The sequence below is a fragment of the Canis lupus genome, chromosome 5 (genome assembly GCF_011100685.1).
Source record: "Canis lupus familiaris isolate Mischka breed German Shepherd chromosome 5, alternate assembly UU_Cfam_GSD_1.0, whole genome shotgun sequence".
NCBI classification, from domain to species: domain Eukaryota; kingdom Metazoa; phylum Chordata; class Mammalia; order Carnivora; family Canidae; genus Canis; species Canis lupus.
Window position 1 is genome coordinate 41578820 of NC_049226.1, and position 17483 is coordinate 41596302.

The 17483-nt window shown below is 54.9% G+C and overlaps 1 protein-coding gene and 1 long non-coding RNA gene across 2 annotated transcripts in view; one reads left to right on the forward strand and one right to left on the reverse strand.

The window, feature by feature from the left end:
* Nucleotides 1-7: 7 nt before the first annotated feature.
* On the forward strand, nt 8-10905 carry LOC119871865. The gene is made up of 3 exons (XR_005359590.1): nt 8-1839; nt 4963-5094; nt 10494-10905. It is a non-coding gene; the product is annotated as an uncharacterized LOC119871865 (long non-coding RNA).
* Nucleotides 3002-17483, reverse strand: part of MYO15A (myosin XVA) — a 51747-nt gene continuing 37265 nt past the window's right edge. The window contains 10 exon segments of the mRNA XM_038537096.1: nt 3002-5583; nt 7647-7787; nt 8690-8823; nt 9207-9340; nt 11368-11501; nt 12806-12966; nt 14638-14734; nt 15077-15154; nt 15403-15497; nt 16463-16593. Of these exon segments, the coding sequence (XP_038393024.1) occupies nt 5482-5583; nt 7647-7787; nt 8690-8823; nt 9207-9340; nt 11368-11501; nt 12806-12966; nt 14638-14734; nt 15077-15154; nt 15403-15497; nt 16463-16593 (1207 nt within the window). The 3' untranslated portion in view covers nt 3002-5481.

Genomic DNA, 17483 nt, shown 5'->3' on the forward strand with positions numbered 1-17483 from the left:
CGGCCACCGCGGCTCCGCGCGCAGCGGGCATGCGCGAGCGTGTAGGCCGGGTCACTGGAGGCGCCGGCGCAAGCGCAGATGGGGACCGCTCGGCGTCCGCCGCCCCTCCCCCACTCACTGAAGAGCTCCGAGGGAGCACCCTCAAATAGCAACCTGCCTCCTTGACGCGCCACCTCCGCGACCGAAGGGCTCCCTCCACAGGGGTGCGCTCACGCTGTCAACGCCGTCGCTATGCTGCGTCACGGCATCGTCCAAATGGTCGAAAACGCCTCAGCCTTCAACGCGCAACCACCGGGGAACCGCCACAACCTAGGCTGCCCGGTCACCGCCCCCTCTGCCGTTTCCAGTTCTTTCATTGGGTCATCGGCCAAGCCCCGGGCGGGTCCAGACGGGAGCTTCCGGAAGTTGGTTCGCATTCATGTCTGTCAATCAAGCGGTCGCCTTGGCTACTGCGTCCGTCACTTAATTAGCTGCGTGGAGGGCGTCGAGGACCCCTGAAGGGTGAAATGGGTGGCTACGTAAGTGCCTGAGTGGAGACGCCAACGGAGAAAAGCCCTCAGACTCTTTAGGAAACTTCTGAAACCAGCAGAAACTTCTCAAACTGCGGGCCCGAGAGCACCGGGCCCCAGCTCTGCGTCCAGACGGCGACGGCCCGGGACGCTGGACTCACTGAGGGGGCACCTCCCTGCCCCCCACCCCCGCCGCCTCCCGGCCGCCCGGCCGCCGGGAGTGGACGTTCCACGAGTCACGTCCCGGTGGCGGCGTGCGCAGCCGCGGACGCGCGGGGTTTTGGCGTCCGTCTTGCTCCGGGCTGGAGATGGGTACAGGCGCTCCTCCTCTGAACGGCAGAAGGAAACTCAAAGGGACCAGTAGGCTCAGGGTGGAGGCAGAGCTCTAGATGATGACGAGGGACAGTTCAAAGTTTTGAAGCCGTGCAGTCGGACCGGGTGCGTGCGAGAGCAGAGGCGTGGCGGCTCCGCGCAGGGGCGGGACCCCAGCCGGGGCTTTCTTTCCGAGAACTTCCCGCGGCTCCCGGGATCCAGTTCATCTGTTCTGTTGGCGTTCAGAGCCTTTGTTCGAGACCTTCCCGGCCTCGCTTCATCGTCCCTGTCCGCGAACTCAGCGCCCGCCGGCCGCGCTCTGGCGCTGCCCGGGTCTGCAGAAACCCCGTCACGCCTCCTGGCCTTTGCCCAAGCGGTTTCTTCCTCCAGCACTGCTAGCCCCCTTCCACCCATCTCCTTCATTCTGATTTTTGGGGGCTCGCCTCACCTTCCTAGCAGCCTCCCCGGATACTGAAATGAAGTGCCATCTCTGGCTTCACGATCTGGCCTGGACATCTGCCTTCAGCCTGGCCTCCCTGGCCGTTTGCCCCCAGCCCGTGTGTTTCTGCATCCTCTCCGCCGCCGCCCCTCCCCCCAACTTGCCAACCACCGAACTGACAGGCCCGGGTTTGGTTCTTGACCTCCTGACAGAGCTGTATGACCCTGGGCAAGTGACTTGCCCTCTCTGAATCTCAGTCTTCTGGTCTGTAAAGTGGAATAACCTTAGTACCCACCTCATTTGGTAGTTGTGAGAACGAAATGACGTCATGAATGTTAACCAGAGGGGATTGCACACCTCTAGTCAGGGTCTCAGTTTCCAAACTGAAGAGCCTGTCGGTTCCTGTGGGGAGATGTGGGTTGTGTCCTTTGCTGGGCAAGGCAAGGCCAGCAGGGCCCGTGGCATGGGGAATCCCGGACACCTGGGACTCCAGCATTGTCCCCAAGCTCCCTGCTGGGCCACCTTCCTTCCCAAGAAGCAGTAGGTGCTGGGGAATATGGAGCAGGCACCAAGTCTGTAGTAAGTTTGACTCCTGCCCTTTTCTGACACAGCCTAGTGGGGTGCTGGTGGTGGTGGTGGTAGGAAGGCAGCTGCAGGTGATGAGGTGGCCAGTGGGCAAGGCTGTGGTCAGGCGGCTTGGCCTCCTGCTTCAGTCCTTCCTCGGCCAGGACTGAACACCTGAGCCGGGACAATTGGCCTGTGAGGGCTCAGGCCCTTCAAAAGCCCAGCACTCACCTCTAAACTGCCCTCTAACATGGGAGCCCTGAGCTCTGCTCCTACACCTGCTGGACAGGGAGGTCACCATCTCAGTAATGAGGAAATCCCTCCAGAGACTCCTCTGTGGAGCCCAGCTCCCCTCACCTGGGCAAAGATAAGGATCCCCCTTCTCTAGGTCTCAACAACCCCTCCCATCCCAGACCCATCCTCCAGAGCTCCGTGTGCTCCTTCTTGACTCTTCTAAGCCAGAGCCAACCCTCTCTGAGCCTCAGTGAGAGACAGCACCCACTCTGGAGCCAGCCTGCTTGTGTTCGAATATAGGCTAGGCCGCTTAGTGGTTACCTGCTTCATCTCTGTGGGCCTCAGCTTTCCCATATGTAAAATGGCGATAATAGTACCCACCTCACTGGGGGTACTTTGAGGGTGAAATGGGTCAATGTATATACAATACCTGGTGCAGAGTAAAAACTTGCTAAGAATTGGCTTTTTAAAGGGAGAAAAGTCTTCCCCCACCCCGGACACAATGACCACTTAGAAAGTATGTGTTCTAAGACTTCTGGTAGTGCCTCCAGTTAACGAAGAAGGAAGCAGAGGATCAGAGAGGGCAAAGGGCTTGCAAAAGGCCACACTGCTAATCAGCAAACACTGGCCTCTCTGGCTCCACCACCTGGGCCTTCAGTTACCAAGTGAAGATTCTCTTAATAGGTTTGTTGGTTCTGAGCAGGAGGCACCCCTCCGCAGGGGGAGCTAGCAAGGGGAGTATGTGGACACCAGAACCTGACCCAGTCTAGCCCTTGTCCTGCATAGGGAAAGCCATGAAGTCCTTCTGGTAGCTTTTTTTTTTTTTTTTTTTTTTTTTTTTAAGATTTTATTTATTTACTCACGAGAGACACAGAGAGAGGCAGAGACCCAGGCAGAGGGAGAAGCAGGCTCCATGCGGGGGTGCCCGATGCAGGACTCGATCCCGGGTGTCCAGGATCAGGCCCTGGGCTGAAGGCCACGCCAAACCACCAAGCCACCCGGGCTGCCCTCTGGTGGCTTTTCGATGCCCAAATATGGTGCATCCTGGCACACCCATCTGGGACCTCAAGCCTTTACCCATTGACTGTCTCAGGTTCCCATGCCACCTAGACCTTTCTCCTGTATTGTTCTCACCACACACTAGGCTGAGAACCCTGAGGCTTGGTCCCTTTTGCTCTGGACCTCCCCACACTTACCTGGAGTTCCTGTCTTTCTAGGTCCTGGCCTTGTGTGATACCCATAAGTGCCAGGGGGACATAGCAGGGTCTGACTCTCTTGTCACCCCTGCCATTCCACTCTGCCTTGTGGGGTCTGTTACCTCCTTTTGCCAGGGCTTAGATTGCTGATGTTACCACACGTCCCCAGAACAGCTATTAAAACATGAGTCTTAGGTCTTAAGTCCCAGGTCCTGAAATCCAAAAGCTCTGGTGTTTTGGTTGTCCAATGTTATGGAGCAAACTGCCCCCAAAACTGAGACTTCAACTACTTTTCCAACTCATAAATCTGCAGTCTGGCCAGGGATAGGAAACTCCTCTCGGTTCCATGTGCATCAGCGGGGCCACTCAACCTGGAGCAGCCACTTCCCAGGGGCCGCACCCACACGGCGGCGCACCTGGAACCCAAAAGGCTTCTCGCCTCTCACCTGGGCAGACTGCAGCACTGCCAGCCCCCTTCCTCCTACGGATAAACACACTCTTTCTGGCTCCTTTTCCACTTCCCTCACTCCCCAAATCAGCTACATGCATTGGATTCATCTCAGTGGGGCTGCCCGTGGAGAAAGCCAACCTGACGGTGCTGACAGTGGGACAGTCCTGCGACATACGTATGAAGGGCTCCTCCTTGACCTTCCCTGTGTTAGGACAGCCTGATAGACACCCCAGAGAAGCCAACTTCTCCCTGCTTGTCACCACCACCATTGTCACCACCAGTGTCCACAGCACAGAATTTCCCAGGTGACACTACAGCAGCTCCTGCTTTGGTTTCCCTGCCCTCTACATTCACCCTATCTGTGGTCAGAATGACCTCTTCAAAGTCTGAGCTGAGCAGATTACCCCCTCTCCCACTGAAGAACCTTAGAAGGCTATTCATGGCTCTTGGGATGAAATCCTAAACCCTTGGTGTAGCCTGCAAGCTTTAATCCACCCCTGCCGGCCTCTTTGGTCTCAAGTCCTCCACGAGTACTGTCCACATGCTGTTCCCTCCATCACCTGGCTAACTCCCATTCACAGATCTCGTCATGGTTTATAGTTAAAATTTAGCTGTGAGCAGGTACCAGGGTCTGGCATTTGCTTAGTACAGAGTAGGCGCTTCGTAGGTACTGAAGAGTAAATACATCCTTCCTCAGGCACCATGGCTCCAGCTCCTTCTGCCTTCACATATCTATCCACCTTTTTCTCCCGAACCTAGTGCTTCCTGCCTCCCCAAGTTCCCCAAAGCACCAGTACTTTCCAGCAACATTTATTTATTATTTCATTCACGTAACAAGCATTGTTTAAGGGCCTACTCTGTGATAGGCATTGTCCTAGGCTCTGGGGGATACAATAGAGAATGAACACTGTTTTCTCTGGAATGTTCACTCCCTTCCCCTCCATCTATTCCTAGCAAATGCCTACCCATCCTTCAAAACCCAACCCTAATGTCCCATTCTCTGGGAAGCCTTTCCCAGACTTCTTCCTCCCCAGACTCTGATGTGAAACTTCTCTCTCCCTCCACTCTGCCATTCTCAAACCTTATGTGACCCATCCAGTGGTGGGGGCCTGGGATTGGGGTTACCTAAGAAGTGTGGAGTTGGGGGGATAGGGGTGTGCAGGGAGAGGTTAGGACAGAGGTCTCTACTGGAAGCTCTGTTTGGGAGCAGTGAGTCCGGGGCACAGCTAGGCATCCAATTCCTGCCTCTTCCCTTAGGCTGCTTTGCCAGCTACTCAGCAACTGCATGGATGGAGGAATGGCTGCCAGGCACACAGTTTATGTGCACAGAAATGACTAAGGTCACAATCCAAGCTGAGCAGCAGTGCAGGGAGCACTCAAGGAAGACAGGTGAGAGGCTGAGAGATTTGAACATCAGATCCTGGGTAAACCAAACGCAAAGTCCCTTTGACTAGGCCATTAGTGTGGGGCTTCTCTGCCACAGTGGGGAGCCAGGGGGTGGGCCCATAGTGGGTATGTGATGGAAGGCCCATGGGCCATCCTTTGGAAGTACCTCCTGTTACTTGATCCAAATTTGCACACTGCAATTCCATCTCAACTCTAGATCTGTCTGCTTGGGTTCCCAGGGACTGAGGTCACTCATCCTATCACCTCTTGGTCTCCCCACCAAGGGTCTGGGCCCTTCCAGGGGTCACTGGCCCAGAGAGGCCCAGTAACTCCCCTGAGGCCACACAGCAAGCCTTTTGGCTGAGGGCAGCTGGAGTACTGGGGGCTGGGTCAGAGCAGCGTGATCTCACTTGGGGGCAGTGTGAGCCGCTTCTCGCGGGCACTGAGAAGGTTCTCCACGTGCACAGCCACCACTCGACACAGCTCCAGGCCCTGCAGGAGAGACAGTGAGAGTCCACAGGCCCAGCAAACACCTTGGGGTGAGACGTGCTTGGGAGAGAGGAATAGTGGGTCCCACCCTTGTCCCCACCTCCTTGAGGGTCCCAGGAAGAGCAGGAGGAGAGGGAAGGAGGAATGCTGGATTATGGGCTGGAAGGGGTAAGTAACCAGGAGACCAAGTACATCTGCCAGCTTGGCTGCATATGACCTGTGTGACCCAGGACCTCAGGGGCCTCATCGGTAAGGTCTCAGTTTGCCAGGGCCTGCCTCACAGGGCTGTGGGGAGGATTCCATGAGATTTTATTATGTATAAACCCTTTAAATGGAAAAAATATTAGTCTAGTCAGTGGTAAGTTTCTAGTGTTGGGTTGCCATGGTTACCACCTGGCACCTAGAGCCTAGAAGAAGCTGTAGCCCGGCCTCAGGGCTCCCAGATGGGGTCAGGAGGAAGAGGCAGCTGAGAATTGTGGAAAATCCACCTGCCTGGGGTTTTCAGACCACAGGTGGCGGTGGCATCCCCGCAGGGATCCCTGAGGGGCCACAGGAGCTGCTCTGACAGACGTAAAGATAAAGGACACTCACTGAGCTGTAACTGTGTGCCAGTCACTGTCCTGAAAGCTTCCTGTGTCTCACCCCTTCTAGGCCACACAGTGTCCCTAAGAGGCACTTTTACACCCCATTCCACCAGCAACGAAACTGAGGCCTGAGGCCAGAGCTACGAAGCCACTTGCCCCAGACCTCACAGCTGGTAGGCAGGTGGTGGGGACTTGGACCCAGGTGGTAGGAGGCCCAAGGCCACACTCTGAAGTGCTCTGTGCTGACGTCAGTGGTGCTTGCCCCACGCTGGAGGCCCCCTCTGGGGATGAGATCAGAGTATGCATGATGGGCGTCCCCCCCTCCAGCCAATGCGCCAGCCAACCCTCCCACCCACATGCTACAATGCGAGCCCTTACTGGCACTGTGGCCCCACTTGACAGGAGTGGAAACTGAAGCTCAATCAGAAGTGGGGTTGACTTGAGATCCCCTCATGCAGCCTGTCAGAGGTGAGTGAGATGCAGACCTAGGTCTGTTGGCTGCACTGCCGCTATACTCAGATGTCACCTCCTCTTGGAAGCCTTCACTGATTACATCCCAGATAGTTCAGCTATAAACTTCTCAGCACTGATCATGGTTTACTGGAGAGACTCTTGGACTTGGGGCTGGATGAGGGCCAGGGTTGAGGGGGTTGCAGTCACTTCAGTATCCTCAAAGCCGGGGCAGAGCCTGCTACGTAGGGATGTCCAGTGGCTTACATGTTAAATGAGTGAATGAATGAATGCACCCCCACCCCAGCATGCCAGGGGCAGAGTCAGCAGCACAAAGGGGCTGGGGGTCTGCAAGGAAGTGGAAAAGCCAAAAAGGTTCCCATCCAACCATCCATCCTACAACCACTTACTAAGCATCTACTACCTGACGGATGCTGTGCTATAGACACAATGTGGACAAAAGAGACACAGGTCTGGCCTCTGGGGCTGGCATTCTGGTTGGGGAGACAGACAATATGTAAACAAATAACTCATCTGCAAGCCGTAATAAGGTCTGCCAAGGCAGAGATAGTAAGATGTCAGGGAGAAGGATCAAGGAAAGCTTCTGGGAAGAGGTGATGCTTGTGCTGACACCCAAATAAAGGAAAGGAGGGAGAGTGCCCTGGAACAAACCAGGGATGAGCACTCCAGGTAGAGGGGACAGTGAGTGCAAAGGGTCTAGGGCAGAGAGGCGAGGACAAGCTTGGCATCAAGTTGCTGGAAGAGGCCAGGGTTGGGAGCAGAGGGGCGGGAGGTGAGAGCAGAGGCCAGAGTGGTAAAGAGAGGAGGCAACCCTGCCAAGATGCTTCCGTGGGAGACCACCCTAGTGACCTGCAGTTCTGTGCTCGGTGGGGTTTGGGGTAGCTCTGTCCCTAGCACTGGGCTGGATGCTCCCTGGGGCACAACCTGGATCTAATCCATCTTGGAGCCAGGCCCAGCAGAGAGCCTGAGGGAGGGGCTGGGTGCTTGTCTGGGTGCTGGGGCTGCACTCACCTGCTCCAGCTGCAGCTGCATGGTGCGCTGAGCCGCCACATCTCCCAGTGCGATCTCCACATACGGGTAGCTGGAGCTGGCCGTGGGTCGCTGGGTCCGAGTCGACTGGATCTCCTTCAGGGGGAACTTCACCATCAGCTCCTGGAGGGAGAGGGGAAGAGACAGGCTTGTGGGTGGGACAGTTTTACCCACCATTACCTCTCCCCTGCAGATCAGATCAGGAGGAGGTAGGACACCCAGGTTGGAGTACCAGTTCCCCAGCGACTTGCTGTGTGACCTCGGGCAAGTTGCTTTACCTCTCTGGACTTCTGTTTCCTCACCTGCCAAACAGATTCAGCAAACACTGATGCACCCATCTACAGGGTGCCAGGCACTGTTCTGAATGCTTGGCATCCAGGAATGCAGCAGCTGGCAGTGGTGCCCTGACCTTCACACCAAAGCTGTTTCTTAAACCTGCCCCCTCTTTATCCAGAATTTTCTTTCTTTCCCTGGGAGTGAACCAGGAGCCCATGCACAGAAACCCAGAGCAATGAGAGTTAATGCCTTAAGTGACAGGGCAACATGGTGGGTAGACCCCCCAGCTCCCTCACCCCCAGAACAGAGGACATCCTCCAAGAGGTGTGTTTCAGGCTGTCTCCAGAGCACCCAGCTGGACTGAGCGCCAATTCCCACAGCAGGAATTTGCTGCTCATACAGCCTTCCAGAAGGTGTGTTCCCAAGGTGTATGAAACGTCCCTTCCTGGTCTCACTTCCTCATTCCAGCATCTCCTAGAATCACCTCCAATAAAGTCCTAACACCCCGTCCCTCTGAGCATGATGGTATTTGGAGACAAGGCCTTTTAGAAAAGAAGCTGAAATGAGACCAGCAGCGTGGACTCAGTTCAAATCTGTCCCATGTCCTTATGAGAAGAGAGAACTTGAATACGACAAAGACACCAAGGATGTGTGCGCAGAGAAAAGGCCACGAGATGACTCCCAGAGGAGTGCAGCTCAGAGGACGGAGAGGGGAGAGCCAGGGGCAGGGCCAGGCTTAGGCCACTCACATGGGTCTCAGTGCTGAGGAAGTTGAGGCCATTCTGGTTGACAGCAAGGATGCAGGGGGCTGGCACCGCCGCATTGCTACAGCTCTGGATGAAGAAGAAGGAGGAGCCGAACATGGGCAGGGCGCTGATGAGGCCTGGAGTGGGGAGAGGCGGTGGGGTGGGGTGGGGTGGTCAGTTAGTGTGGCTGGCACGGCTCAGCAATGACAACCATGTCCCTGCATGGCCAGCCTGCAGCCTGAGTCTTCCTCAGCTGTGTCCAGCATGCGTGTCCACCCCTCCCCGCCAGGGCTCCTTCTGCCTCTCCAGCTCCCCCCGCCCCCATCTGCCCAGGGCCTCCCAGGTCCTAGGTGGTGCCTTGGTCAACATTTTAGAAAGGTGTTCTTTCCAGGTAGTTGCTCAGCTTGGCTAGCACCAAAAATGCCATTGTGCAAAGAAAAAAAGTGCCTCAACCCCACCCTCCAGGACCCCCCCTTGGTAGAGTGCCCCACAATTATCTCCCCCAGCCCCAGACACTCACCCAGAAACTGGGCGCGGGCTTGGTGGGGGCTGAGCGCCTGCGTCTGCTGCCGGTGCTGGCCAAGTAGGTTGAGCCAGGCCGAGCCGGCCATGGTGTGGTAGAGCTGGGCCGGGATGTAGTCCTCGATCTCTCGCCTGCATGTGGAGGGAAGAGCGAGGTCCTGAGTGCCCACTGTCATTCATGTTCTGCACAACGTCTCAGCACATCCTCACTGCAGGGCAAGTGCTAAGCCCAGTGGATGTGATCTCTGCACCTCCCCAGAGGACTAAATGCTGCCTGCCAAGAGCTCATTTGGTGCTATGGTACAGGGCAGACACTCACTAACTATGGCTGGTACCACTAGGCTCCCTGTTTGAGGATGGAGGGATGGAGGCTCTGAGAAGTTCCCTGACTAGCCCTGGGTCACATGGTGACTTGGTGACTGGGGGGCCGAGGCTGGAACCCAAGGTAGGTTAGTCCTTTTGTAGCCCCAATCCCCAAAGAAAAGCCCAGGCCATAGTTGTGAGAATTGCCAAGGGGAGCGGGTTCAAAGGGGACCACCAGCAGCTGGACAGAGCACAGAGCAGAGAAGCACAGGGCTCCAGGCTGGACCCGTTGGGCCAAAAGACCCCGGCTCCAGTCCCTTCTGTCTGGCACATACAGGTTCCCTCAGGGCAGCCCCTTTTTTTGTGCCTTGGGGCATCTGAAATCAAACACCAAGAGCAGTCCCAGCGCATCCCAGCTGCTCTGAGCTGCAAACTGGGAAGGGTTAGGGGGAATCCAGGGGAGCCTTCTTCCTCCAAGAGACCCCTCACCCCAGGGCAACATCTTCCCTCCTTTGTACTGCTGAGGTGAGGGCCTGCCATCTGGACCCGGCCTCCCCTGGTTTGGATCCCAAATATTATCCCCCACATATTATTTGGGTAAGCTTCAGGAAACCCTGTAACCTCTCTGGGCCTCAGTTTCTTTCTTTGTAAAGCAGAAAATAAAGATGAACTGAGATGAGGCATGAAAATGCCTTCCAAAAAAGTAAAACTCAGTGATTTTTTTTTTCCAGGATTGGGATTATAGCTGTATGTGCTTCCTTGGCCTTTTGCTTAAAATTATAACATAAAAAGAGCTTCACATACCGAATTCTTACCATATAATGAGCTCCTACACATATGCTGTACCTACGTTATCTTACCATGATTCATACCAGGTGTTCTCAGGGTGTGGCTGAGGGCATGGGAGGTCAAAGCCACGTCCCTGATAACACGCTAAGACGCTAAAAGTTGCCTGGCCTTTCTCCCTCTCATTCTTTCACAGGTGGAATTTGCCAGAGGCCACATGACATGTGAGATAGGGCAGACTGCCTGCAGAAGCACATCTGAGGATCCAGCTGTCTTCTATTAAGCCAGTTGCTAAAGAGATGTGCAAAAGGTAAAACAACGCCACTCTCCTCACTAAAACTTTTTGGGAAAATAGTTGTTTTTTTTTCTATAAGTAGTTTGTATTAATGTGTAATTTAATCTATGTTCCTTGAATTATAATTGTTTCTCACCTGTTATTATAATTACTATTACATACAATTACTTATATGAACGTATAATACATTATCCTTACTTTTCAAATAATAAATCAATATTTTAAGTCGTTTCTCAATTTCAATTTTGAATAGGGTTAAGTATATCAATAGTGTGACCCACATAAACGAAAGCTCTTTGGGGTCCAATTTTTAAGGGAGTAAAAACATTCTGAGACTAAAAGTCTTAGGATGACTGATTTATCACCTCTTTGGGGACGTCAATTTGAAGGCTGCCTGACGCCCAGAATTTATTTAAGGAATCACCTGTTGTTGGGGATTGGGGTTGCTGTACTGCGGTGAATGTTTCTGTGGCTGAATCTTTCTGTGTGGCCACAGAAATGTGTACTTTTGTACATCCCCAAAGCTTTTTTATTGTTCTCTTTTTCTCTGAGCTATGAAGACCTGCCAGAAGCAACCTCTTGTGGAAGGAGGCTGAGTCCCAGGCTCCCAGGGCTGGCCAGGTGGAAGATTTCGGCCCCGGGGCCAGGACTGCTCCTCCTTCCCAGCCAGCTTCACAGACCCTGGTGCAAGAGCAGAGTGCTGGGGCCTGGGATGGCCAGCTCTGGGAGGAGCCGGGGAATGGGGAAGGGGCGCTGATAGGTGGGAGGTGCTCACACACTGGGCAGGTAGGAGTGGTCCTTGGCCCGGTGCTGCAGCGAGGCCAGCTTGGACATTTGCTGTAGCTGTTGCTCGCTGGGCCGGCTGGCTGGCACGCTGCTGAAAAGGCCCTTCAGGTAGTCGGGCAGGACCTGTGGGGGAGAATTCTGATGAGGGGCTGCAGGCAGACCTGCACTCAGGCATTCATCAGAGGAAGATGTGAACACGTGTCATGTTAATAGTTCTAATCTCGCCTGCCTGCTGGACTTTGGAGACCAATGAGAGGCACGTGAGGATAAGCTGTGAGGGCTGTGGCCCTGAAGCCCATGTGGGAGTCCCCACAGTGGCCAAGGAAGAGTGTCATGGACATCTGCATTGTATCGTTCAGGAACGGCCGGGGGCTGGGGTTTCTGAAAGCTGAGTGTGCACAGAGTCACTACAGCAGACCTCTGGGAAGCACCTCTGAGACTCTGAGTCACTAGATCTGGGGCAAGACTTGAGGATTTGCATTTTCCCAAGTTCCCAAGAGCTGCTCCTGGCCTGTAGGCCACAGCTCGACTCGAACTGGACCAGACCTCACAGGGCTGGTGGTCAACAGCCACAGCGTGTGGCCGTAGAGGCTAGGTGGCAGCATTCTGTACCCAGAATTGCCAAGACTTTGGCACCAGATCAACAAAATGTTGTCCGATCACCCACGAATGTTAGCACAGGAGGGGAGAACCCAGATTTTGTAAGCTCCATGATCCTGACTTATCTGAGTCTCATGAAGGAATAACACAAAGATAAAAGTAACAATGCCAGCAAAAGCTGCTCAGGCTTTTGGGGCAGGTCAAGCACTCAGAGGAATCAGGAGTAAAGGGGAAGTCAGAGCAGCCTCATAGAAGGGGTGCTATTGGGGGCAGCCTTGCAATCAATTTAGATGAACACAGGTGCAGGAAAGACAGGGCAGGTGGGATGTGACCGTGTGTGTAAAGGCCCACAAATTAGGTGGTGAGGGTGGCATGGTCAGGCTGCTCTGAGGAGTTCACACAGGGGATATAGGCACTAGGACTAGACATGTCAATCGGAGGAGGGGGGCCCTGAGGGGCTCATTCCATTAAGTGTCTGACTCTTGATTTCAGCTCAGATCATGTTCTCTGGTTTGTGAGACTGAGTCTCCATGTCGGGCTCCATGTTCAGCGGAGCATCTGCCAAAGATTCTCTCTCCCTCTCCCTCTGTCCCTCCCCACTGCTTGCACATACACACACACACACACACACTCTCTCTCTCTCTCTCTCTCTCTCCCAAAAAAAGAAAAAAAAAAAGAAGGGAAGAAAGAAAGGAAGGGAGAGAGGGAGGAAGGAAGGTCAATGGGGCTGAAAACACGAAAGCATCAGATACCAAGGCTGTGACTCTGACTACACACAGGGGAGCCCGGAAGGTTCCAGAGCAGTGGGGTGGACCACATGTGCTGACCTGGTTGTAGTGCATGGTCACGTACAGCTCATTGTCAAACTTGAGAGGCTGATCCCAGAGCACACGCCGGAACCAGAGCATGTAGCCCCCATCCACCTGCTCCATCTCCGAGGCCACGTCCAGGATGTAGGCACAGCGGCTAAGTGGGCACACATGCTGGCCTGTGGAGAGTGGGGGTGGCTGCAGAGCATATGTGCAGACCCCGGGCAAGGCCCTTCCCTGCTTCAGGACATGGAGTCCTCCCTAAGGGAGAGCATGTGTATGGAACAGGGTGCCCTGTGTTTTTGGTCTCTCTTGATGAGCAGAGATGAGAATAATTCCAAGCAAAGCTAGAGTGTACCTAGGTCTCAGGAAGTGCCCTGGGTTATGCTCAGGGGGAGCCCAGCTCCTTTCCAGAGGTGGCTTGGGACATGGAGAAGCCCTCTAATCATGAGACCAGGTGGGTACCTTTCTACAGAACTCCTTCAGGAGAGACCCCTTGCTGGCCTCCTGGAATGGGTGGAGTGTGGAGAGGATTGGGGCTGGCAAGGAGCAAGGTCTGAGTCTGTGAGGAAGGTTTAAGTTTTTCCTTCTTGCTTTAACATTTCTGCTCCCCATCATACACCTTCAGTAACATTTTACCAAAGAGAGGGTGTGGCATCGATGATGAAAGTCCAGACTCTAGAGGCCAGACTGCCTGGGTTCAAATCCTAACTGTGTGACCTTGGGTAAATCCCTTAACCTCGGTGACATGCTGAAAAAGGACCCCTTCCCCAGAGAGGTCCATGTCCTACTCCCCAGAACCTGTGAATATGTTTGCCTTCATGGCAAAAGGACTTAGCAGATGTACTTAAATTAAGGATTTTGAGAAGGGGAGGTTATCCAGGATTAACCAAGTGGACCTGATGTCATCTCAAGGGTCCTCAGAAGGAGAGTAGGAGGGCGAGAGAAAGAGGAAGTTTTGAAGATTCTACACTCTTGGCTATAAAGATGGAGGAAGGGGCCACAACCCAAGGAGTGTGGGCAGTGTCCACAAGCTGGAGAAGGCAAGAAATTGGATTCTCCCCTAGAGCCTCCAGAAGGAGCCAGCCTTGCTGACATTTCAGGACTCGTGACCTTCAGAACTGTCAGATAATACATTTGTGCTGTTTTAAGCCACTAAATACATGGTAATTTGTTACAGCAGCCGTAAGACACTAAGTCAGCCTCCCCGGGCCTGTTTCGCCATCTGTCAACGGGGGTAGCCAGAGTTTCTACCTCATAGGGTTGTTGCAGGACTTAGAGGAGTTTCTACAATTAAAGTTCTCTGACCTGTGCCTGGGCCACCATATCTGGTCTGTAAATGTCAGTTATTAACACCATTTTGTTACCACCTTCCCCCGTCTTAGCTGGGCCCAGGGCAGGCAGGGCTGAGGACGCACAGTTTAGAACCCAGGCAGCAGGGACAAGAGCTGGGTGCAGGTGGCCGGAGCTGACCAACAGGTGACAGGGGGCAAGAGCATGGTCTAGAGTGGGCAGCAGACAGAAGGGACCTTGGGCAGATAAGAAGGGGCTGGGGGAACTGCGGGAGAGGCTCTTCCTGCCACTGTCACAGCCTCAGAGACAGAAAGTAACGCCTGCACAGCAGGCTCCAGAAGTCAGGCTAGACTCTAGGAAACTTCCTAGGATGTAAGGAGCAGGTCCTGCCCTCTAGGAACTTCCAGTCTGGTAGGCAAGACCAACATCTGGAGCCGGGGGTGCCTGGCCCCCAGAAAAGTTCTTATGCATGGCATCCAGGGGCCTCCTGGAGGAAGTGGCATCTGACCTGGGCCCTCCAGACTGGGCCCTCATGCTCAGTCCTCCTAGCCACTCACCTTGGTTGGTGACAACGAAGATGACATACTCGCTGAAGGCCTCGGGGCGTGTCAGAGCCATCTCAGCACAGATTTCTTCCACCACATCCAGGGCCACCTGGGGGGAAGAAAGGGTATGGCTGGGCCAGCTGAGTGGACCTGTCCTCCCAGTCCACCCAGGCCCTCCACAGGGACACGAAGGACCCTGTGAGGCCTGAGAATTGGTCTTGTGCACAGGAGTACAGCTTTTAGAGCCTGAGAGACTCAGGGTTGAAACTCTGCCTCAGCAGTATGACCTTCACCTCTCTGAGGCTTGGTCTGCTTCCCTGAGAAATAAATCTTGCCCTGTGCAGCTTTGGAAGACACTGACAGGGGCTCAGCACCCTTCAGGGCCCACCCCAGAGACTGGGGTGTCCCTACCCCTCCGGCATCTACCTGTCAGAAACTTTCCCTCACTTACAGTGCATGTTTTGATTTTGAGATGGCGTTCAAGGCCTCCAGGGAGAAGAAAGAGCTGTCTCTTGGAACTGCGGCCCGCCTGGCACAAAGGGGAAGAGAGGAGAGAGGCTGGGTCCTGGGATCTGGGCCAGGATCTGGGCCCCCCTGCCCCCCCCCCCCCCCGCTATGGAAGTCCCCAAGTCAAGGGGCTCTAGACAGTCATGCGCAGGAACACTCATGCACCTGGACCTGCCAGGCCCGACTGTCCACTTCTGAGTGCTCAGTACACACAGGGTCTCTGGGCAGGGCTCGTGTTTCATGCTCATCCTGACCCCACCCCACACTCACCAACATGGCCCGAAGCTCCATGCTGCTGGGATGCTCCACGCGGCCTCCAAAACGCAGGGTTTTCTGCAGATTCTGCTCACAGGCCTTGGCAATCCCTGCAGAGACAGGGAGTCAAGGCCTTGCCCAGGGTAGGCAGTGGGAGAAAGAGGCTCTTGTGGCCACCAGCCACGAGCCCACTGGGTTCTCTCTATAACCTATGGGGCTTCTGTTCTCCAATGTCGGAGCTGAGGAGACAGTTCCTAGGGGGGGCGGGATTTGCCCAAGGTTGAGAGCTGCAGTGTGAGAGCTGCATTTGAACCCATGTCCCATGGGGCTAAGGCTTTTGTCTAGCCCATGGTCCCTTTGGCTACCTGTGAACCCTGGGAACAGCCGTCACTTCCAGCTGTTGCCTGAGGGTGTATCCCCCATAGGCTGTGTGGCTGCGGTGATGCGGCTGTGCCCTGCCAGCTGGGACCCCCTTGCCAACCCCCGCCCTTACCCAGAGCAGTGCAGAACCCGCCACCGCCTGTTTCTCTGGGTTAAAGAGTGCTCTCGCTCTGCTCCGGGGAGGAGGTGGAGGCAAGACCTATAGGGCACATTCTGCTGCCTCCACAGATCTGGGAGTCCTTCCTCAGGGGAGCCTATCCTCAGGGATCTATTCATCTCAGAGTCTGGGAGTGTTAATTGAATCAAAGCGGAGGATTCTGGGACAGGCAGAGTGAGGTCCCCTGTCTCCTGCCTGACTGCCATGATGACCACACAGCCCTAACCCTTTTCTTAGGGCGACCCCAGGGGTTGCTATGGCAACAAGGGTCAGGATGAGGCTGGGGACAGGCTCCTTTCCTCCAAATTCCCAGGGGGAAGGCTGAGACCCTGCCACCAGCTGGATCTGACCCCTGCCCAGACCCACTCCAGACCCTTGTTGGTTGGTAATGGCCAGAGACACGGGGCCTCACCCAGCTCTCCTGGCCCTTCTGCCTCCTTCATCCTCCCAACATGCCACACAGTCCCACGTCCAGCACCCCCTAGAAATCCCTTTCTTGTGCTCACCACCCAGAGTCAGCACTCACTGGCCCCTCACCTTGGAAAGGCAGGCCTGGGGTCCGGCTCACATCCTGGAGAAAGCGAACAAAGTGTGGCTGGAGGACCTCAGAGCAGCTGTGGTAGGCAGTCACGATGTACAGCAGCCTCCAGCCTCGCTGGCAGCTGTCCCTATTGGGGAACACACACGGGGCCACGTCATAGGTGGCCACAGCCCTAGAGTCTCCTGAGCCTGGGCTGGACATCTCTGGCTCTCAGGCAGCTCCTCTTTTCTGGGGTGCTCCTCCCTGGCTAGTGAGAGGAGGGCAGGTGGACGCCAAAGCCATGCAGAGGGTACACTGTGCTTGGGAATCCAGGATGGGAGACAAGGAAAGCAGGAGATGAGGCCCCTGATGTGACATGCCGGACTGCACAGAAAACCAAGTATTCCCTGGGTATAATCTCTCTGGGGAGGCTCCTGAGTGAAGGTCCTTGAAGGGGGACTGGAGGAACCCTCTGGGGCTGTGTGCATGTAGTGGCAGAGAAGGCCTGGGGGTGGGAAGGGGCAGGAGGACATGCCGAATGCTTCTATTATTCCTGGAGGCATGGAGAGTCAGTGGGGGAGGTAGACTAGATGGGGATGGGTGGGAGATCTGGTGAACAAGAGCATCCCACACTGGGCACTTGCTGGGTGCTGGTCCTGTGCAGGACATTCATCTTCACACTGCCCTGGATGTGAGGGTTTCATTTGTGGGGTCCACTGGGGTCTGGGGACAGCACTTGGGCTTCCTTTAAGCATCCACTCCCACCCTGGGTCACTGTGAGTTGGTGACTGGCATGGAAGCCAGGTCTGCCAACTAGAACACTGTAGCCCCTGGCCACAATGATTGGTTTAGGGATGGTTAGTTGATCCACATCTGGCTAGTTAGATCAGCCTTCCTTTGAATATGGTGATTGGTTAAGGGACAGAAATTTGACCCAGTTCTGGCCAAAGCTCTTGCAGTGGGCCCAGGGATAGGCACAGGACCAAGTCAAATCAGTAGGGCTGGATTTGCGAATTTTAGCTATAATTGGATCAATCT